Source organism: Panicum virgatum, chromosome 6K (assembly GCF_016808335.1).
Source record: "Panicum virgatum strain AP13 chromosome 6K, P.virgatum_v5, whole genome shotgun sequence".
In the NCBI taxonomy this organism is placed as follows: Eukaryota; Viridiplantae; Streptophyta; class Magnoliopsida; order Poales; family Poaceae; genus Panicum; species Panicum virgatum.
Genome location: NC_053141.1, coordinates 7,645,023 through 7,668,015, shown reverse-complemented (window position 1 = coordinate 7,668,015; position 22,993 = coordinate 7,645,023). Strand labels below are relative to the sequence as shown.

Sequence of the window (22,993 nt, the reverse complement as noted above, 5' to 3'; positions counted from 1 at the left end):
GAAAAAAGGGAAAGAGAAGAAGAAAAAGAAGAGAGGGAGGAAAAAGAGAGAGAGCGGCTGTCGGCGGGATTCGCGGCGACGGTCGACCACGCACGGCGGTGACCGCGGGGTTGATCGAGCACGCGCGGCGGTCGGGCGGCACGCAGCGCAACGCGCGGGACGAGGAAAAGAAAGAGAAGTGACGGCAATTGATTTCGGTGTCGGGCGGCGAAACGCCGGGAAGGATTTTGGGAGATTAGGAGCTCGGACGGAAAAAGATTCTGAAACGAGTCGAGCTCAGCGACGAAAAAGTTTTGAAAATTATTTTTAGCAAGTGATTTGTTTTGGTGAATTTTTTTAGGATGTTACAGAAGCAAACTCCGTAGATGCTGGACAAAAGAGTACCTCGCATCACCGTGGAGAAGCCCGTTGCGGCGTCGAGATCTAAATGTGTAGGGTTTTAGAGGAGGAGGCATTGGATTAAGGACCGGGCATTGCCATTGCACACCAATGCCCCTCCTCCACCTTCTCCCCCGCGCATCTCCGCACGAGCTGCTTGTTGGTGCTCGACCTCGTGCCGACGCCTCCATCCATTCATTGCAGTGAGCCTGAGTAGTGGCATAGATAGGGATGGGAAACCGGGGTGAGACTGTGAGAGAAGAGGATTTCTATTCTTAGCGCGCACGACCTGCTGCTAGCCTGCCACGTTATTGCAGATCACGACTACCATCACTGTTGCATGCACGTATTGCGGGAATTGCTATGACCCGCATATGGACATATTAATTAAGATTAGCATATGCACTCAGTAAAAGAAGCATATAACATAAAAAACACTTTTAAAATTTTATTTAAATTACATTATTATATTTAATATCTTCAAAATAAGATAATATTTAAATATATTTGTATGTTTTTTAAATTGAAACACTTTGATGAAGCTAGAACAAATTTTATTACAAATATTGTTCCACCTAAAAATATAAATAAGTTGAAAACAAATAAAAAGGTTCAACGGAAAGAAAAATTTCATTCCGAATGTATTCTGTCAAAAATAGAAGTTGGTCGGAGACTTAAAAAAATATTTCAGAACAAAATAAAATATTTTAGAAAACATTATTTTGAAATAAACTAAAAATAGTTTATACAAAATATCATCTAAATATAGTTAAGTGTGGTCTAGTTTGGAAGATCTCATTGTAAAAAACACAGCGGTGCAATCGAAATTCAGTTTAGATGAATAATTTGTGAAATAGAGTATTTTTTTTGTTTGGATAAAAATATTGCATGCAAATATGGGGCCCACCACATGGTATTTGGACTTGCTCTTGGGCGTGCTGACTCTAGCTGGCTTTATGGATCGACTTGGCGGCGCGCGAAGAGCTGAGAAGCTCCGTGAGCTGCGGTGCGTACAGGAGGCAGTAGGTTTTAAGAAATCCGATACGTATTTGATCGCTCATCAAATAGTGGCCCTAGCCGTGGATATACACCAGCTCCGCCACCGATGATAGCGATTAGTTCCGCAGGCACTGTCGCAGTGACGACACGCTGGCTGCTTCCTGTTGGGCCCACGTGTGGGACGCCGCTTTTGAATGAGAGGAAGCACACGCCAGCACTCCACGCGCGTAAAGAGAAGGCATCGCAAGCAGCCAAGCACTACCATGGTGACAGGAAGGTGGCAACCTTCCGTTCGCGAGCAAACGGAAACAGTAGTATAGTAGTGGCTTCCTGTAGATTTTGAAATCTTCAGCGATATATATCTACATCACCAATTTCTCCATGCAAACTTTAATCTGAACTACCGAATCGACATTCAAGGGGGACGCAGGGGGAGTGAGAGGGAGATTTGCAAAAGTATGAGTACCCAATCCAAAAATGAATGGTTAATTGTAAAATTTACCAAGCTTCTGATACGTCTATTGAATAGGCTCCCCCCTCCAGGGCCGAGGACTTCTAAATCGTTTTCTTCTTTTCTGTATTGACCTGCTGCTGCTTTGTGCGATTATTGTATCATCTGTCGTCGGGGAGAATGCAACGTGCAATAACTACACTCTTCACGTTTATCTCGGTGCCTTTGAATTCTTCACGTTTATGTGTTTTCCGTACATAATAAGCGTCTCCTAATTAAAGAATTCTTAGGCTGCTGAATATGATAACCACAATCATTGTCATCAAATATGAACGCGCGCGTCATTGACTAGTTATAAAAGGAAAAGACCCGACACATGTTGCAACAGCCGAGCGCGCGTGTTGCCCGCTCTGATATTGTATTCAAAATAAATTAGCTAACTATTAGGGGAACAAAACACGAATCTTCCGATAAAACATGGTGCTGGCGGCTACCTAAAATATGGTTGCAAAACATATCCCAACCGATCCCTTTGTCTTGACTGTTAGACATTAAGCTACGGAGAATCCTAGGGTATAGTATTTACTAGCCGGTGTATGAAATATCGATACTTTAGTTTTTCAGGATTCATAGATTTTACTTATACATCTAGGCATAAATATATACGTAGATGCATAGTTTTAACTATAGAAAAGTTAAAATGGCTGATAATATATATATATATATATATATATTTCTTTAAGTAACAAATATCATAGGAAGTTATGAGAAACGGAAGCCTGCTCAAACAATTTCTCATTCGAGCCGGGGCGTTAAGAAGCTGCCGTGTATATCAGAAGTAAACATACAGGATGATGCACAAGACAGCGGCAAGAATATTCTTTTTATACGTGCACGTGACATCTAAGCCAAAATTAATATTGGGCATACGTGGCAGTAAGGATACGTACTTTACCCTCATCTTCGACGCCTTCTTTATTTCTTTAGAAAGACACCAATAACGTGTCTCATATCTGATTCATATCAAGTAAATAATTGGTGGCATAAAAGAAGGACAACGATATAAAGAAATAAAATTACATCGAAGAGTTCTCTCTTCGTCTTCTTTAATTGATTGTTTGTCGTCCACCGAAGCTTGAAAAATATAGTGCAATGACAGCATAGGAAAAGGACACCTTATGCCATCGTCACACAAGATTTTGACCGAAGAGTAGTGGAAACGGAGTCAGTGCTGGTTTGGCCGACCACTGGTTCGGCCCAACCGACATAAGCTTCGTATGTGGCTTCAATTCTGAAATTTGGCTTCAATCCTTAAACGAGTTTCTCACAAAAATCTAAAATTTGAGCACATGACTTCCTGATGGCTTCACAAAATCATTACCTATACCGTTATTAGAGAATTTCGAGAACAATACGAATCTAAAAATGTTGAAATTAAGGGAGGCTGCTAGGTAGTCCTTGTCTACAGTTGGTTGTAATTGGCCATATAAAATCAGGAAATATATTTTTTTCTGTAGAAATATTCCCGACCACCGTCTCGACGTTTGACTCGTCGGTCGTCGCATGAAGTCACATGGTGGCGGTTATTCCGAGGCAATCAACATGCAGGGAGCGCACATGGTTTGACCCCAAGATAGCTGGAGTTGGGTGCTACACTGCTACTTCCACGTAACCACCTGGCAAACAATCACCAATAAACAATTCAGCCTCAGTGCTTATTATTTTAGGTTACGGAGAACCACCACTCACTGCTCTGCTATTTAAGTTGCAGCTTACTAAGCTAGCAAAGCCACACCAATCACCAGGAGCTTGCATTGGGACTTGGGAGCAACACCAATGGAAGACCACCAGCACTGCCTCTACCTCGTATTAGCTCTCGTCTCGCTGCTCGTCATCTTGCTCGCCAAGCGCCGGCGCTCCGCCGCGGCGCCCGAGCACGGCCTGCGGCAACCACCGGGGCCATGGCAGCTGCCAATCATCGGCAGCCTGCACCACATGATCGGCAAGCTCCCGCACCACGCGATGCGTGACCTCGCGCGGCGCCACGGGCCGCTCATGCTGCTCCAGCTCGGCGAGGTGCCCACGCTGGTGGTGTCGTCCCGGGAGGCGGCGCGGGAGGTGATGAGGACGCACGACGCGGTGTTCGCGACGCGGCCGATGAGCCCCACCATGCGGGCGCTCACCGACGGCGGCCGGGGGATCATCATGGCGCCCTACGGGGCCCACTGGCGGCAGCTCCGCCGGATCACCATCACCAAGCTCCTCAGCGCGCGCCGCGTCAACTCCTTCCGCGCCGTCCGCGAGGAGGAGGCTGCCGCCATGCTGCGCGTGTGCGCCGCCGCGGCGGCGGAGTCTCGCGCCGTGAACATGCGCGAGCGGCTGTCCGAGCTCATCACGGACACCACGATGCGCGCTGCGATGGGCGACCGGATCAAGGACCGCGAGGTCTTGCTGCGGGCGCTCGACGAAGCCATCGTGCTCGCCGCCGGGTTCAACCCGGCCGACCTGTGGCCGTCATCCCGGATCGTCAGCTGGCTCAGCAGCGCCGTGCGCCGCAGCGAGGAGATCCGTCAAACCTCGTTCGGGATCCTCGACGAAATCATCAAGGACCACCTGGAGAGGATGGAGCGTGGCGACGGCGGCGAGGTCGAAGACCTCCTCGACGTGCTGCTGAAGGTACAGAAGGATGGTGAGCTGCCGATCCCCCTCGACACGGACGTCATCAAAGTCGCCATCACTGTAAGCAATCTTCAACTCATCAAACAATTCATTCCGATCCGTTAGTTCTGAACCGATTACTTAGAGATCGACACTCCGTATGATTGCTCGCAGGACATCTTCGCCGGCAGCGAGACGACAGCGCCGACGCTGGAGTGGGCCATGGCGGAGCTCGTCCAGAACCCCAAGGTCATGGAGCGGGCGACGGCGGAGGTGCGACGCGCCTTCGCCGCGCACGGGTCGGTGCGGGAGGAGAAGCTCGTGGAGGCGGGGCTCCAGTACCTGCCCCTCGTCATCCGCGAGACGCTCCGGCTGCACACGCCACTGCCGTTCCTGATCCCGCAGGCGTGCCAGGAACCCTGCCGCGTGCTGGGCTACGACGTGCCGCAGGGCATCACGGTGATGGTGAACGCATGGGCGCTGGGCCGCGACGAGCGCTACTGGCCGGGGGACCCCGACGCGTTCCGGCCGGAGCGGTTCGAGGCCGGCGGCGGAAGCGCGGCGGATTTCAAGGGCACCGACTACGAGCTCCTGCCGTTCGGTGCCGGGCGGAGGATGTGCCCTGGCCTGGGGTTTGGGCTGGCCAACATGGAGCTCGCGCTCGCCAGCCTCCTCTTCCACTTCGACTGGGAGGTGCCCGGCGGCGCCAAGCTCGACATGACCGAGGCGTTCGGCATCACCGCGCACCGGAAATCCAGGCTCCTGCTCCGCCCCATCCTTCGCGTTCCTGTGCCAGGCGTCTAGGTCCTGATCATGTTTGTGATGTACTGTGTAGTGGTAAACTTTTGTCATGTTATGTGCTTTATGGTTTGTTTTTGTGCCGAATAATCTTCTTTCATTATACTAGATTGATATCTTTTGTGGAGAATCAATATTTATGAGTCGATTTTTTTTTGCCAAAATCTATATGATTCCTGATGTTCCAAACTATAGATAAAAGTATTCTAGCAAAAAAAATAAATGTAAAAAGAGCACACATCAATTTTTCTTAATAAATTAACTTTTGGGAACAATATATAATATAAGAAGACATTTACACCTTACTCCCTCCATATAGGATTTAGATGATGTTTTGGACAAGATTTGAGTCAAACATTGAGAATATAAATCATGAATAATTTTTAAGTTATTGAGTTTGAAAATGTGAAAATTATATGAATAGATTTGTCTTAAGAAACATTTTCATAAAAATATACATATATCACTTTTCAACAAATATTTTTATAAAAATAAGCGGTCAAAGTTATACTTTGAAGACCGTGTCGCTGTTCTAAACGTCATCTATTTCTTATATGGAGGGAGTACATATGTTTTGCTTTGTGTGTTCCCAAGCCGATATTTTTTCAGCAGTCGATAGATCTTGTTGTAAGCAACAAATTTACCGATATGTAAAATTTCGTGCAGAAGGGCAGTAAAGCTGCCTCCGTGCAGCCTTGCCTCGATATTTGCCGTAGTTTACTAGCCTCTTGTAACATGTAAAGACATCGTTATCTTTTGCAATAAAATTTCAGGCACCTCTTTTCTTAAAAAAAACTGGAGCCTGGCCAACTGCATGTGGAAAGAAGCCAAGACCAGGAGTATCTTGCAGCTTTTCAACAGTGCTAGGTGCTAGGACAGGACAAGTGTAATTAAAATAGAATGCTGCTACTCTTGTGGACTCCCAAGGATATCTTCTTCTCTTGATAGCTATAATTTTCGTAGCGGCTGCATGCAGAGCTGCACTTCCACAACTAATGGCCCTGTTTGGATACTCTAACTGGATTACATGTTAGAGTTAGTTTCTTGCTCATGACTAATTCTGAACTAACTCTAACCAAAATGGTGTTTGGATGCAAGGGTTAGACTACAATAAAAACACTTTTTCAATCATTTGTCTATTTTAAATCTTCTTTCTAGCCGGATCTGGTGTGGCCACCTCTTTCTTCCCTTCTTTCCTATCTCTCTACACTGTTCTCTCTTTGCGCCTCCTCCCAGTGCCAGTCTCTCCCTCTCCCTCCCTCCCCGGCATATCCTCTCCGGCGGCTCCTCTTCGGCGGCGCCACCCTCCTTCGGCCTAGCCTCCGCTGCCTAAATGGTGTCATATTCGTTACAAACCCAAATAAGCACCCCTAGGAGGGGATAGTTTTTTGGGTGGGTTAGATACACTCTAACCCACCCTGTTTGGATTTTTTTGGGTTAGTGGCAAAAAAGCCAACTCCAACTCTAACCCTGGTATCCAAACAGGGCCAATGTAAAGTAGCATCTCAACATCTAATCCACATTCTTTCCCCGTCCTCACTGTTGCCCATGCCAAGTGTTGGCCGTGTTGAAGTGCTTTGACAGGTACTGAAAATGAGAGTTGGAGGAAAACAAAGTTCTTGATCATCAGGTTCTGCAATAGAACGATGGGAAAATTACATATGATCTTCTTTCGGCGTGCTTTCCTCCAATAATATCTCACCTTCAGTTGGTTACTGTGGCCACAGACAGTATGAGAAGCAGATGTGCCGTTTGAAGTGAGAAATACAAAAAAACTGAACCCAATTTCATCCACGGGGAGAAAGTAAAGGGGGACCTTGAGGTCCCTGAAACGAACATGGCACCATTTATGTCATTTCGAGTGATTTTGGTGATCGATTAACAACGCAATCAATGGGATTAATACTATTGTTAAGTGAACATTTCTAGATTCCGTGTTGTTAAGTGAACATTTCGATTAACAAGAATTGAAGAGACCGTGAAGAAATCAAAGTCAAAGAAATCAAGACAGAGATACTTCAGTAGCACCGGAAGAACCGATGCTATAGGCATCGGTGCATCCGATGGTTGTCGGATGATCCGATGGCCTGGCTTTTGATGCAAGCCTGTGAGGCACCGGTTGAACCGACGCATCCACGAAAGACATCGGTGCATTGGGCATACTATGTTCCAAAGACGATGTAAAGTGCCCAGAAGAAGATTCTTCAGCACCGGATGAACCGGTGATGCATCGGAGCAAAGCATCGGTGTAATGACGTCAGCAGAAGAGTTGAGTGCTGTGAGTGACCGGTTTAACCGACGGCTAAGCATCGGATGAACCGGTGGTCACTGTGTCAGCTGACAGAAGCTCAATGGCTACTTTGGGTCTGAGAGTGACCGGATGAACCGCCGCTACCCCAGGCAGAGGCATCGGTTCATCCGATGATACACAGATTTTCTGTTGACCGTTGGAGCAACGGCTACAAGACTTGGTGGCCTATATATACGCCTCACCCCGGCCATTTGAAGTTTGCTGGAGTTGCTGGACATCCCACACATACCCAAGAACATCTCCAAGCCATACAAGAGCATCAAGATTATATCCTTAGCCCTTAGCACACTTTGAGAGTGGTGTGTAAAGGATTAGCTCTTAGTGAGTGAGATTGCAAGGCTTCGAGCCTTTGTGCTGTGGTTCATTAGCGAACCAAAACAAGAGCTTGGTGCGCCGGCACCTTGGAGCGTGGAGCTCGCCGGCAACGTCATCGACCCTCCGACTTGGTGTGGAGCGGTGACGACACTTTGTACGGGGGACGTGGAGACCCCCAACCTTTGTGGAGAAGCTCCTTAGTGGAACCCGGGGGCAAGGTGACCGTGATTGTGTTTACGGAAGAGACTTGGTGGCCGAGTAGCAATACTCTTAGTGAGTGCTACAACAATGTGGATGTAGGTGTGCCTTTGTGGCTAACCAAACCACAGGATAAACACCCGCGTCAAGAGTTTGCTATCTCCTATCCCGCTCTTTAAGCTTCCGCATTTAATACTTGCAACCTTTGTGCCTTTATTTTCATAGAATAATTTTTTGTTAGGAAAGACTATAGGGTGCATAACTCTTTTGGGATAGGGGTTTCACACTAGAACAACCTAGTTGCACATCTAGATAGCTTGAATTAGTTTAAGTTTTGTGCAAACTAGTTTGACCCATATGTCAAGTTTTTTATTAGTACCTAATTCACCCCCTCCCCCTCTTAGGTGAGAGCACCCGATCACTTTCATTCCCCATGATGCAGTCACCCTACTCAGATGGATAGAAAGATATAAAAAAAATGCTGGCTATAGTTTGAGACCAATTTTGTAGTGGGGGAGCGTCCGCGGAAGAGTCATGTGCGTGTACGGTGTACCGCGCGCACCATATATGTATCCAATTCTGAGGACTCTCGCCCCAACCCTTGCTGGCGCGCAACGGACGAGCGGTCCACGTGCGGCAGCCGCTCCCACCCTGCACCGCGGCAGCCGCTCCCACCCTGCACAGGTACGTACTTGATTTTTTTTCCTTTTGTTTTTTTCACTTTTCCATTCAATTAGTTTTTTTGTCGTAGCAATATTTAATATTTGTACTCATGTGGATCCTTTATGTGCATAATCTATATACATATGTATAAATTTTTACTTTACATTTTGCTATACCTAGTATTTTTTTTTCTTTTTTCAGTCTTTTATGTTTACCTTATGTTTCCGAGATGTTCTTTTGAAAAATATTTTGTTCCAAGTATTCTAAATAGTTACCATGCTGACCTCCGCGACGGCAACCCGCTCGGGCACAACCACCTGCTCGGTTATAGCGGTCACGCCAACTACTTCGACAGCAGCCTGCTCGGGGTATCGACTACTTCGACTCATCCATCGATCAAGCTAAGACGTGCTTTTATAAGCGTTAGTTACTAAATATTTTTAAGTCTCTGCGACAATATTCTCAAGTCTCCGCGACTGCTGCCGAACATGTCATGCATGTTCCCAACTTTCTATGTGGTCTGCCAGTACCTTAGGGTGCTGAGCGCCACTCGGCGTGTCTCCATGACCCTGCCAGTACCTCAGGGTGTTGGGTGCCGCTCGGCATGTCTCCTTGACCCTGCCATCACCTCCGGGGGCTGGGTGCCGCTACTCCACTTGGCGTGTCTCCGTGACCCTGCCAGTACCTCAGGGTGCTGGGATCCGCTCGGCATGTCTCCGTGAGCCTACCAGCACCTCCGGAGCTGGGTGCCGCTACTCCACTCGGCGTGTCTCCGTGACCCTGCCAGTACCTCAGGGTGCTGCACGCCGCTCGACATGTCTCCGTGACCCTACCAGCACCTCTGGGGCTGGGTGCCACTACTCTACTCGGCGTGTCTCCGTGACCCTGCCAGTACCTCAGGGTGCTGGGCGACGCTAGGCACGTCTCCGTGACCTTGCCAGCACCTCCGGGGCCTGGGTGCCGCTACTCCGCTCGGCATGTCTCCGTGACCCTGCCAGCACCTCCGGGGGCTAGGTGCAGCGGCTCCACTCGGCGTGTCTCCGTGATCCTGCCAGTACCTCAGGGTGCTAGGCGCCGCTCGGCATGTCTCCGTGACCCTACCAACACCTCCGAGGGCTGGGTCCCGCTAGTCCACTCGGTGTGTCTCCTTGACCCTGCTAGTACCTCAGGGTGCTGGGCGCCGCTCGGCATGTCTCCGTGACCCTGCCAGCACCTTCGGGGGCTGGGTGCCGCTACTCCACTCGGCATGTCTCCATGGACCTGCCAGTAGCTTAAGGTGCTGGGCGCCGCTAGGCATGTCTCCGTGACCCTGCCAGCACCTCCGGGGGCTGGGTGCCGCTACTCTACTCGGTGTGTCTCCGTGACCCAGCCAGTACCTAAGGGTGCTGGGCGCCGCTCGGCATGTCTCCGTGACCCCGCCAGCACCTCCGGGGGCTGGGTGCCGCTACTCCACTTGGTGTGTCTCCGTGGACCTGCCAGTACCTCAGGGTGCTGGGCGCCGCTCGGCATGTCTCCGTGATCCTGCTAGCACCTCCGGGGGCTGGGTGCCGGTACTCCACTCGGCGTATCTCCGTGACCCTGCTAGTACCTCAGGGTGCTAGGCGCCGCTCGGCATGTCTCCGTGACCCTGCCAGCACCTCCGGGGGCTGGGTGCCGCTACTCCACTCGATGTGTCTCCGTGGATCTGCCAGTACGTCAGGGTGCTGGGCGCCGCCCGGCCTGTCTCCGTGACTCTGCCAGCACCTCCGGGGGCAGGGTGCCGCTGCTCCACTCGGCGTGTCTCCGTGACCCTGCCAGTACCTCAGGGTGCTAGGTGCCGCTCGGAATGTCTCCGTGACCCTGCCAGCACCTCCGGGGGCTGGGTGCCGCTACTCCACTCAACATGTCTCCGTGGACCTGCCAGTACCTCAGGGTGCTGGGCGCCGCTCGGCATGTCTCCATGACCCTGCGAGCACCTCCGGGGGCTGGGTGCCGCTACTCTACTCGGCGTGTCTCCGTGACCCTACTAGTACCTCAGGGTGCTGGGCGCCGCTCGGCATGTCTCCGTGACCCTGCCAGCACCTCCAGGGGCTGGGTGCCGCTACTCCATTCGGCGTATCTCCGTAGATCTGCCAGTACCTTTGGGTGCTGGGTGCCGCTCGGCATGTCTCCATGACCCTGCCAGCACCTCCGGGGGCTGGGTGCCGCTACTCGACTCGGCGTGTCTCCGTGACCCTGCAAGTACCTCAGGGTGCTGGGCGCCGCTCGGCATGTCTCCGTGACCCTGCCAGCACCTCCGGGGGCTGGGTGCCGCTACTCCACTCGGCGTGTCTCCATGACCCTGCCAGTACCTCAGGGTGCTGGGCGCCGCTCAGCATGTCTCCATGACCCTGCCAGCACCTCCGGGGGCTGGGTGCCGCTACTCCACTCGGCGGGTCTCCGTGACCCTGCCAGTACCTCAGGGTGCTGGGCGCCGCTCGGCCTGTCTCCGTGACCCTGCCAGCACCTCCGGGGGCTGGGTGCCGCTACTCCACTCGGCGTGTCTCCGTGACCTTGCTAGTGCCTCAGGGTGCTGGGCGTCGCTCGGCATGTTTCCGTGACCTTGCCAGTGCCTCCGGGGGCTGGGTGCCGCTACTCCACTCGGCGTGTCTCCGTGACCTTGCTAGTGCCTCAGGGTGCTGGGTGATGCTCGGCATGTCTCCGTGACCCTGCCAGCACCTCCGAGAGCTGGGTGCCGCCACTCCACTCGGCGTGTTTCCGTGACCCTGCCAGTGCCTCAAGGTGCTGGGCGCCGCTCGGCATGTCTCCGTGACCCTGCTAGTACCTCCAAGGGCTGGGTGCCGCCACATGACCTGATGAGTCTCTGTGACTCGGCTGGCTGTCTTACAGGGATGGCCAGAAGCTACATAAGCCTTCTGGGATGCTCAAGCATTCTAAGTACAAGAAAAGGAGCTCGACTTAATGACCCTCGAAATGCTTCTTCAAAACCTTCCGAGGCTCGGGGGCTACACCCAATGGGTGCGCTTAGGTGCACATTTTTTTCAACGAAGAATTTAAACCCAGAAAGGTGTGTCATGAGCACCGAACGACTTCGCAAGCAACATCAAGATTCAGCTCAGCCCTTTAGCGCTCGGGGGCGTGACGGAGGTAGACCTGGGTACCTCCCTGCCGAGTTGGGTCCCTTAGTCCAGGTGACTACCCTGCTCGACTACTCTGCTCAGACTACACGGCGGACATGCACTCGGCTGGACGACGAAAGGGTCCTCAACGGATCAGGATGGAGGCTCAACATAAATGCCATATATCTAGAGATTATAATCGACCTGCTTCCTTGTAAACAACCCTAGATCTAAACCCTTACTTGTAACCCAAGGCTCCTGGACTATATAAAGGAGTCTTTGGGGGTACCCACAGGATCCATCTACAACACATCATACCACACCAGCCTCGACGGCCCCGGCCTCGGCGGCTCCACATCTCGAATTCAAGGCAATACAGATCCACCCCAAACAGGATGTAGGGTATTACGCTTCCGAGCGGTCCGAACTTGTCTAAATCGTTGTCTTGTGTTACCATCAAGTTAATGGTTTTGTGATCCTTCACCTGAAATCTACCGCCGGACATACCCCTGGTGGACTTGCCGGAATCGCAATCCGACAGTTGTCCCTATCAACCCTAGTGTACTTGTGCAGTTTGAGTTAGGCATGTGGTTCTGATTTAATCCCAACGGAAGTTTTTTGGGGGAAACTTCCGATGTGATGTTTTTTTTGGGGGAAAATTTTTGAAACTAAACACGGCCTGAAGGTGAGATATTAATATTATTGGAGGAAAGCACGCCGACCGAAGATCATATTTTGTTATGTAACAGGACAAGTGACCAGATTACAAATGAGCCTATAGCCATTGTACAATTCTTGGGAAATACTTTCTTTTTGCCCTATGGGTAACCAACTAACCATGACAAATTTCACGTGTGAAATACACCTCCGATCCTTCAATGGAGAAATCTTCATTCTTCAAAATGATGTTGTTGCGTGATGTCCACGTGCTCCAGCATATTAAGATGAATATTTCCGTGAAAAAAAGGCTGTGAAATTTGTTGTCCGAGAGCTTCCAAAGCCGCCAGTGGTCCCGTACTTTGACTTTGTTTCCATCCTTCTATTGCAGAACCTGATGACCAATCACTTTGTTTAATTTTCCTCGAATTCTCACTTTCAGTACCCTGTCAGTCAAAGTACTTCAAGTCTTCAACACTAGCCATCGGCAACAGTGACGAGTGGAAAGAATGTGGACTAAACGTTGAGATATGCTACCCTGCATTAGTTTGGTGTGGAAGTGTTGCTCTGCAGTTGCCACCAAATTTAAAGGTATCCTTGAGAGTTCAGAAGAGTAGCAGCATTCTATTTCAGTTAGACTTGTCTTTGTCCTAGCACCTAGCACTGTTGAAATTTGAAAAGCTGCACAGGTAGTCTGGTACCCTGTACTAGTATTCCTAGTTGTGGTCTTGGCTTCTTGTCACATGCATTTGGTAGGGCTTCAGTTGATGGCCTTGTGACAATCTTTAAGTACTTGATATATCAAGACTTCAAATCAAAGCAAGACGAAAAACTTTCCGACTTATTCTTCACCAAGATCCCTTGGTCGTCAAACTCAAAAGGTGTCGAAGTCTTTGTTTTCGCCAAAGGATAATATATACCAAAAGAATGGAACTATAGAAGACGAGGCATATGTTCACGTGTAGTATCTATGTATAGATAGAACCATGAGATGTATTGTGAAATTTGAAAAATAGTTTTTTTTTTCGGGTGGGAGTTGAACTTTTTTTTCACAATCCCTTTGCTTTGGTTGCGATGAGAAGCTTAAAGAGAGATGATTCTTATCTTCTATTTGGTTAGTGGATTTTGAGTTAGGCATGTGGTTCTGATTTAATCCCAACGGAAGATCCCAAGGCCAAGTTGGGCACTCCTGAGTGTGGCAAACTGGGAGAGAAATTTGTTGCATCTGCAAACGTTGATTGGTCCCAAGCAGCAATCAGTCCAATGTGGTGTGCTCAGGGGATAAATGCTGACTGCTGACCGTTGATATGGATGTTTTGATTGAGATGCCTGTGTATGGCCATGCAGTGCTCCTTTTCTCTCGGAAAATGCGTCGTGGGTTGTACCCCCTAGAGCGTTCACAATGGTAACGTATCCTGCTTATGTGAAGGTAAGAGATAAAAAAAATTATTTTATATTATTGGATCCATACGTTACTCTCACATATTCTTGAGCGACATAAATTGTATCAGCTATTTGCTCGTCGCAAGGGTATAGGGTTTAGGGTTTATCCATTCCCTCCTTTGCTGGCCAGATACATCCTTCAGTTGCTTCTCCCACCCACCATCCGGGATACCTCCCAGGTCGCCAACAGATGGATATAGTTTTCGTATTATAAAATTAGTGGAGGCACGTGTAATAAAAATATTAAATAAGAAGTTTATATTTATTTTATATTAAATAAGAATATTTATATTTTATACTAAAAGTGTTCATGCATAGAGAACATATATAGTTCCAAAATGAATTTTGTAAATAAGAATATATATTAATCGACAATTTAGTATCAATATTAAAAATATTTATGTATATATGCAAGGGACGGATATGGGCCTAGGGACACTAGGATCACCTCTGGGCGTAGCCCAGAAATCCCTTTATATCCGCGCTTTTTTCTTTTTTATATTTAAAAAAATCAAAATTTTAAAAATATATGTCTTTTTTGAAAAATTTTAAAAATACCCCTGGTCGCCTCCCATAGGGCGACACGCCCTAAGTGTAATTTTTTTTCTTCAAATTTGCAACGAGGGACCTGGCCAAAAAAAAGGAGGCCTGTCGCCCCCCTCGGGCGACCACTGGGCCCCGCACACAGGCGCGGTAGGGGGGCCTGTCACCCCCCCTCGGGCGACCGGGGTACCCCTATATAAGCGTCCGACCCCCATTCCCTGCTCATTTGAGCCCGAAAATTCCACCAAAAATCCAGAAAAAAAGAGAGGGGTGAGGAGAAGGAAAGCGGCGAAGCCCTGCCGGATTCAGCACTTGTGATCTGCAGGTTAGTACATTTTGTTTATGTATTTTTCCATTGGTATTGTAGAGTAATTAAATTTAATTAGTTTTATAGTAGAACAATTTAAGTAGGAGTTTAATGATACTTTAGTTTTTAGTTACGTAATAGTAAATTAGTTTAGAAAATTAGTACTACGCATTTATTATTACAATTGCAGTACTATTAGAGATGTGTTTATAAATTAATTATGATTTAGAATAGAATTTGACATATGCAGTATAGAATTTGAGTGTCACCACGTAGTTATGAATACTTATACGTTGCAGTTGAATTTCATACTTAGTTTTTACGGATTATTGAATAGGGTAGTGAAGTAAAGAGTATAACTCGATAAATATTCTGTGATATACAGATATGTCGAGCAAGATGCAGTTTCAAGTATTTTATGGTGACTACAATGTTTTGTATGGGCCAAATGGAGTAGATCTTTCTGCCTTTAAGTGCACATCTAGCGCCATAGATAAACCTCTGGAAAGGAGTTTTGGTTCCATATGTAAGTGGTTGCAGCGTGGGTTTCGTGTTGATCCGTTGACACATGTGATCACTGTCCAGTCTCTTGTTAATTGGGACGTAGAAAGTGATTTATGGGAATTGATGATGATATACAGCACTGATGACTGACAGAAGTACATGCAAGCAGCTCTAGAGCGTGGGTGGCCTCTGGCCATTCTTGTTCAAATCCGGGAGAAGACACAAAATGAAATCCAACATGGTGCAGATCAAGCAACTCCGAGTATTGGAAGAGAGACCAATTATATTGAGCAAGATGAGTCAGAAGAGACAGAGAACCAAAACATGGGACCACAGGGCCTTACTGATGAGAGAGAGAGGATACATAGCATTGTGGATGAGATGGAGGCAGAAGACCAAACCGCAATAGAGATGGAAGAATATGAGGGCTCATCTGATGACGAGCAGTACTCATTGCCAAAAGAGTGGAAGGAGCATGGTTTTGGCAGTCATGTCGTAGAAGACGTACGAAATCAGGAGTGGGAGTACAGAGGGAATGAGGTAGTGCAAGGTGCATCATATCCAAACATTGAAGCCGTAAAAGATGCTGTGAGACTATGGGCAATATCATTGAAACGAGAATTCAGAGTCGTAAAGTCTGGCAGTAAAGAATATGAGGTGAAGTGTGTGAATGATGGATGTCTATGGCGAGTACATGCATTCAAGGGAAAATGGAAGTCGAACTGGAAATGTTCCATTGTGACAGAGCACACTTGTTTGCTGTCAGAAGTTCTTCCCTCACATCGCAATATATCATGCGACTTTGTTGCAAAGCAAATATATGGGTTGATTATGGACAACCTAAATTATGAGCCAAAAATGATTGTTCGATACATTGAGCAGACTTACCAGTACACCATTAGTTACTTGAAGGCATGGCGGGCTAAACAAAGGGTGTTCGAGATGCGGTTCGGCACATACGAAGCATCATATGATAACCTACCTCGAAATGTCCACACGCATGGGGTAATACTCGGTTGTTTCATTTCTTTATCTTCAAGGAGACACCTTATATGAAATTTGTTTTGCAGTCTTCCGATGCTCCAGAAAACTATGGTTTTACTAGGTGGGTCGATCCTGCACCAATTGATTCTGTTCAAGAGTTCATCGAGTACCTCCAGATAAAGATCTTTGATCTGGAATGCAAGGCGAATCATTATGAGGAAGTGAGCGAGGGTAACAAAGACGGCGAAGATGATGATACCAGCAATGCTGCCGGTTCACAGGATGAACCATGCACAATTCCTTACTGCAATTGCCCTTGTCACAAGAAGAAGGGCCCTGCGACTCCAGCACCACCGCCTGCACCACCTGCAATGGGTGGATACTGCGGAGAAGGCTCAACGCAGTTTGCTACGTGGGGGTACGGCTACTAGGACTACCCTAGTGCTAGTGACATGCTGCATCGTTGTGTTTGTTGTGATTTTTTTAAAATTACCTAAGGTTAGTCCGGAATATGTTTACCGTAGTTTGCAATGGGTTCTGCCATGCCACTACATGTGTCATGTGTGTTTCATTATCGTTGTATTATAATGTAAAATTTGATGGTTCACATTATGTAATGCATTTCTTAGTTCTTATTTCTTATCATTATATTAATTAAATGTGTGCTTTCTAGTATTCTAGTGACATGAAAAGCTCCGAAAATATTAAGGACAAGTTCAAACATTTCATAGATTCCCGGCTACAACTGCAAATTAATGGTAAAAGTTACAACACACAAAGTCAAGCTCTCAACTGAAAACATAAACAACTAATTGCAGTGGCATGGGCATGCGACAAGGTAATTTCTTGTTGCATCTAAACCTACCATGCCTTATGAAATGTAAAATGCCGGGATTACATGGTACTACTCTACTGAGTACACCGAGGATATTTGCCCTTCCTAATTGCTTCGGGGCCGGCTTCCTTCGCACGGCGTGCCCTCTCTCGCTTTCTCTCCCTGTCAGCTTCACGTTCGGCCGCCACCTTATGATCCACCTCCTTTATTCTCTTGCGGATCTTTTCTTGCACTTCTCCTCTTGCTGTTCCTCGTGCTTCATTCGGCGCCAATGTTCTGCAGCCCACCTTGCTTGTTGTTCCACAAAGTCCTTTTGTCTGCTGCGACTGCATGGTGTCGAACCACTGCATAAAATCACAAAGAGGCGGAGGAGACTTTGTCCAACAAAAAATAGAATCATAACTCAATGTTAGGTCACAAAGAAAAATAGTGTATGTTGTCCTGCTACCTTGTCCCGGTCTTTGCCATATCGCTTAGGTGGATCATATTCGTAGTTCTCACACATAAAGAACCTCATGCCGTAGTCATCTCCTAAAACCTCAGATTGCATGAACTTGCATAACGAACCGCAGAAGCACATTGGCACATCAATTTCTTCAGGTACGGTGGCTACACACATGCTCCACGGAATGTAGGTTGATCTTGACGAAGACATTGGCGCTATAGTGTGGTGCGCCAAATGATGAACAATGATTTAAATAATGCACATATCGTATACCAAATCGATGCGTGAAAATATAGGTACTGTCATAATTCTCTTGTCTTATACTGCAATATCAATAAGTTACTGTCATAATTCTATTCTAATGCATAATTAATTTAAAAACAAGTCTGTAATAGTACTCAAATTGTAATACTAAACGAGTGTTCTAAAGCACCAAATCTAATTCAGCTAATCCGCTAATTAAATAAAATTGTTATACAATATCAACAGATTCATACGGAAGTTACCGGTAGATCACAAGTGCGGAATTCGGCAGAGCTTCGCCGCTTTTCTTCTCCTCACCCCTCTCTTTTTTCCTGAATTTTTAGGCTCAAATGACAAGGGAGGAGACCCTGTCGCCCCAGGGGGTGGGCGACAGGCCCCTGTCACCCGTTGGGGGGCGACATGCCCTTTTTTTTTGCCAGGGACCTCGTTGCAAATTTAAAGAAAAAAAATTACACTTAGGGCCTGTCGCCCTATGGGGGGCGACCGGGGGTATTTTTGAAATTTTTCAAAACGGACATATATTTTTGAAATTTTGATTTTTTTAAATATAAAAAAGAAAAAAATTCCCTTTATATCCTCTTGTTTTTCCACAGCCCAGTTTGTGTTTTCCGTGACCTGCTCTAGACATGGCCGAGCACAGCAGCAGTAAAGGCCTGGCTACATCGCAGCCCAGTCTGCTTGGCAATGTGCTCGCTACCGTCCCACGCACCTGTCGGCCTGGTTGAAGACAACAGGCAGCGGGTATTTTCGTAAAAAAATAATATTTTTGTAATAATATTCCAAATTGAACATGAACCGGCAGAAATTGGAGCGAGGATTTTCGATAGCAACAAAGATCTTGTATTTGATGACAAAAATACTTTACAACACAAATAACTTGAAGCAATTTACTTGGACATCGAGAGCATGTATCGTTTAGGAATAATTCTACCATGTGAGTTGTATTTTTTTTTTGTGAGCAGAATTAGTTTGAGTTTGCTAGCCCGCACAGAGCCCAGGTTACTGTTAGTTTTAACTATCTATACGTGGCTGTACATGAGTTGTTTGATCGCCCTAGCCGTGGATATTCACCAGCTCCGCCACTGCGGTGGCGATTAGTTTTGCAGGCACTGTCGCACTGATGACACTTAGGATATTCAGGTCTTGTTTAGTTCTCTTTAAAATTTCAAAACTTTACAAAATTTTCCATCACATCAAATCTTTTAACACATGCATGAAGTATTAAATGTAGCTAAACAAAATAACTAATTATACATTTTGTCTATAATTTACAAGATGAATTTTTTGAGCCTAGTTAATCCATGGCGGGACAATAATTATCAAATATAAACGAAAGTGCTACAGTGCTTTACACCCAAAATTTTATACATCTAAATAAAGCCTCAATGAGAGGAAGCACACGCCAGCACTCCACACGCGTAAAGAGAAGGCAACGCAAGCAGCCAAGCACTACATGGTGGCAGGAAGGTGGCAACCTTCCGTTCGCGAGCAAACAGAAACAGTATAGTAGTGGCATCCCGTAGACTTTGAAATCTTCCGGCGATATATATCTACATAACCAACCTCTCTGTGTAAACTTTAATCTGGACCACCGGATCAACATTCAAGCGGGGACGCGGAGAGAGTGGGAGGAGATTTTGCAAAAGTGTGATTACCCAAGCCAAAAAACAGATAGTTAATTGTAAAATTTACCAAGCTTTTCTGTATGGACCTGCTGCTGCTTTGTGCGATTAGGCCAGTCTCAGTGGGAGTTTCATAGACACAGACACCTAGACTAGACTAGAAGCTAGGTAACCGTGCCAGATGAGTTTCATGGTGATGAAACTCTCCTCACATCCCATGAAACTCTATCCTTCTCTCTTCTTGCCACGTCAGCAAAATTGATGATATTTAATGTCATGAAACTTTCCATGAAATCCCACTGAGACTGTCTTATTGTACCATCTGTCGTCGGGGAGAATGCAACGTGCAATAACTACACTTCACGTTTATCTCGGCGCCTTTGAATTCTTCACGTTTATGTGTTTTCCGTACATAATAAGCATCTCCTAATTAAAGAATTCTTAGGCTGCTGAATATGATAACCACAATCATTGTCATCAAATATGAACGCGCGCGTCATTGACTAGTAATAAAAGGAAAAGACCCGACACATGTTGCAACAGCCGAGCGCGCATGTTGCACGCTCTGATATTGTATTCAAAATAAATTAGCTAACTATTAGGGGAACAAAACACGAATCTTCCGATAAAACATGGTGCTGGCGGCTACCTAAAATATGAATGGAAAACATATCCCAACCGATCCCTTTAATTTGTCTTGACTGTTAGGCATTATAAGCTACGGGGAATAATCCTAAGGTGTATTTAGTAGCCGGTGTATGAAATATCGATACTTTAGCTTTTCATGATTCATAGATTGTACGATACATCTAGGCATAAATATATATATGTAGATGCATAGTTTTAACTATAATTTAGAAAAGTTAAAATGACTAATAATATATATATATATATTTAAGTAACAAATATCATAGGAAGTTACGGACACTATGTAAGAAACAGACAAATGAGACACAGTATTCGGAGACAAGGAAATAAGACGCGTCTCCTATACGTAATAGGAGACACGTCCAGACACAACACGTCTACTCTTGGTGCATTCCCAGGGCCAAGGGATGCGGCCGGATAACCCGTGTCTCCTATGTCTGAAAATGGGAGACGCGGGTGTACAAGCCGCGTCTCTAACAGAAAAAGAGACTCGTTCTGACAAGCCGCATCTCCTATATTTCCAACAGTGCAGACGCGTACGTAGAAGCCGCGTCTCCTATAAGAACCCGCGTCTCCTATACCTCTGTTGATAGGAGACTCCCGTTTATACCCGCGTCTCCTATGTACTCATATCAAAGGAGTCGCGGCTTGTTAATCCCTGTCTCCCATGATTTTGTTGAAATGAGAGGTTGCTTAACCGCCCGCGTCTCATATCGCCTTTCGTCTCGGACAGGGCACATTCATTTTCTGTTCATGTCCGGCCGCGCGCCCGCACGTCCGCACGTCCGCTCGCGATCGCGGGCCGGCCGGCCACTTACACCAGTGGCTCCTGCATTGGTTTGGAGCTGCGCTCGCTTTGCCGGCCGGCCGGCATCGCCACCACTGGCTGGCGTGGCACAAATCAGCAGCACGCGCCCGCCAGCCACCCGCCACGGGCACGCCTCACCCGTCGGCCGGTGGCGCGCGAGCTGTGTTCAGGATCGTCCACCACCTCCGCGCTTGCACCACGCCTCTCCTACTCGCCCTCCGGCCCGCGCCACCGCTGCGTGCACGCCACAGCGGCCTCGCCGAGCGCGGCCAGCCGCCCGCGCGCCACGCGCACGCCTCGCCCGGCCGCCGGTGGAGAACAGGGAAGATCAGTGTCGTCCGGTGCCACGCAAACGCCTCTCCGTACACGCCCTCCGGCCCGCACCACCGTCCGCCGTGTGCACCACCGCCAGCATCCTGGCCGGCCCGGCCATCCTGCTCCGCCATGGGTGGTTTCGAAAAGGTGAGCTTTGTGCTATAGCTCTCTATGATGCTTGACAATGCATCTTTTTTTGTGTGTGCGTGCTAAATTTCATCCCTTTGTGTGTGCGTGCAGAGAGAAATTGATGATCCATTGAGCATATTTTGAGCCCGCCGGCCAGCAGGTGTTTTGGAGGCCAAAGGTGAGGCTTTTCTTGTCTTAATGGAGGTCCAAATGCAGTTTTAGGCAAGTCATTAATTTAATTGTTCATGTTTTTGTATGTCTTTCAGTGTTGTTATAAGTATTTCAATATTGTCATGACTTGTATTCATTTTGCTTGGATATTGATAATTTTCTTGCTTAACAATGCAGATGGCAGACAGGAGGTGGATGTATCTGGAGAACCGTCTATGTGAAGAGTATTTAAGTGGTATAAAGACATTCATTGCCGCAGCAGATGCGGACAAGTTGGATCGCCACATGTCTGCCATTTGTTGACCATGCATTGATTGTCAGAATGAGAGAAAGTTTCCAAGTTCATTGCATGTGCAGGCTCATCTGATCATTCGGGGATTCATGAGTGACTACTTGTGTTGGAACCAGCATGGAGAGGATGGTGTTAATGATCGAGATCTGTAGTGCAGTGATCTTATGGGTGAAGAAATCTCTGCCGGTCAGCAAACCGCTAGCCTGGATGGCGATGAAAGGCTCCCTGACAATCCAACCTACCAGAATGATGAAGCGGACTATGACAATAATGAGACAACAGCAGGACATGATATGAGTGAGGATGAGCTTGTTGATATTGGTGACAATTATGCTAGCATTGCTGACAAAATGGAGGAGATGGTGTGTGATGCAATGTCATATGATGGGTACAGTATTGGGGATTTTGGGAAATTGGAAAAGATGGTGAGAGATATGAAGACCCCACTCTATCCAGGCTGCAAGGAGAAGTGGTCAAAACTCTTCACATCACTAAAACTTCTACAGCTAAAGGCCACACATCACTGGACTGATCGCGGCTTCAAGGCATTGTTAGATTTGCTAAGCGACATGCTTCCGGAGGAGAATGAGATACCCAAGACCACTTATGAGCCGAAGGAGACTATTTGCCCTTTGGGGATGGAAGTTGAGAAAATCCATGCTTGTAAGAACGACTGCGTCCTATTCCGTGGTGACCATGCAGATCTCACTGAATGCCCAGAGTGTGGAGCCTCTCGTTACAAACGAAGGAATGACGGGGGTGATGAGGGAAGGGTGCACGGAGCTCCTCAGAAGGTAGCATGGTATTTTTCATTAATACCTCGCCTAAGGCATTTGTTTGCATCAAGCAAGGATGCAAAGCTTTTGCGTTGGCACATGGAAGGGCGCAAGATAGATACTAATATACGCCACCCGGCGGATTCAACATAGTGGCACCTCATTGATTGGAAGTATAAAAAATTTGGTGATGACCCAAGGAGTCTTAGGTTTGCACTAAGCACAGATGGAATGAACCCGTTTGGTCAGATGAGCAGCTCGCATAGCGTTTGGCCGGTGTTGTTATCGATCTACAATCTTCCGCCATGGTTGTGTAACAAAAGGAAATACATGATGATGTCGATTCTTATCTCAGGTCCACATCAGCCTGGGATTGACATC

The 22,993-nt window shown here is 47.3% G+C and overlaps 2 protein-coding genes across 2 annotated transcripts; both read left to right on the top strand.

The window, feature by feature from the left end:
• The first annotated feature begins 3,615 nt into the window (after positions 1–3,615).
• On the top strand, positions 3,616–5,418 carry LOC120711538 (dolabradiene monooxygenase-like). Its single transcript, XM_039997095.1, has 2 exons — positions 3,616–4,567; positions 4,661–5,418. The coding sequence occupies exons 1-2, from the start codon at positions 3,665–3,667 to the stop codon at positions 5,288–5,290; spliced, it is 1,533 nt and encodes a 510-aa protein (XP_039853029.1). The 5' UTR covers positions 3,616–3,664; the 3' UTR covers positions 5,291–5,418.
• A 15,955-nt stretch (positions 5,419–21,373) lies between these two features.
• Positions 21,374–22,765, top strand: LOC120713193. The gene is made up of 4 exons (XM_039999199.1): positions 21,374–21,391; positions 21,722–21,831; positions 21,953–22,022; positions 22,082–22,765. Exons 1-4 carry the CDS (start codon positions 21,374–21,376, stop codon positions 22,763–22,765), a joined length of 882 nt encoding a protein of 293 aa, XP_039855133.1.
• Positions 22,766–22,993: the final 228 nt, after the last annotated feature.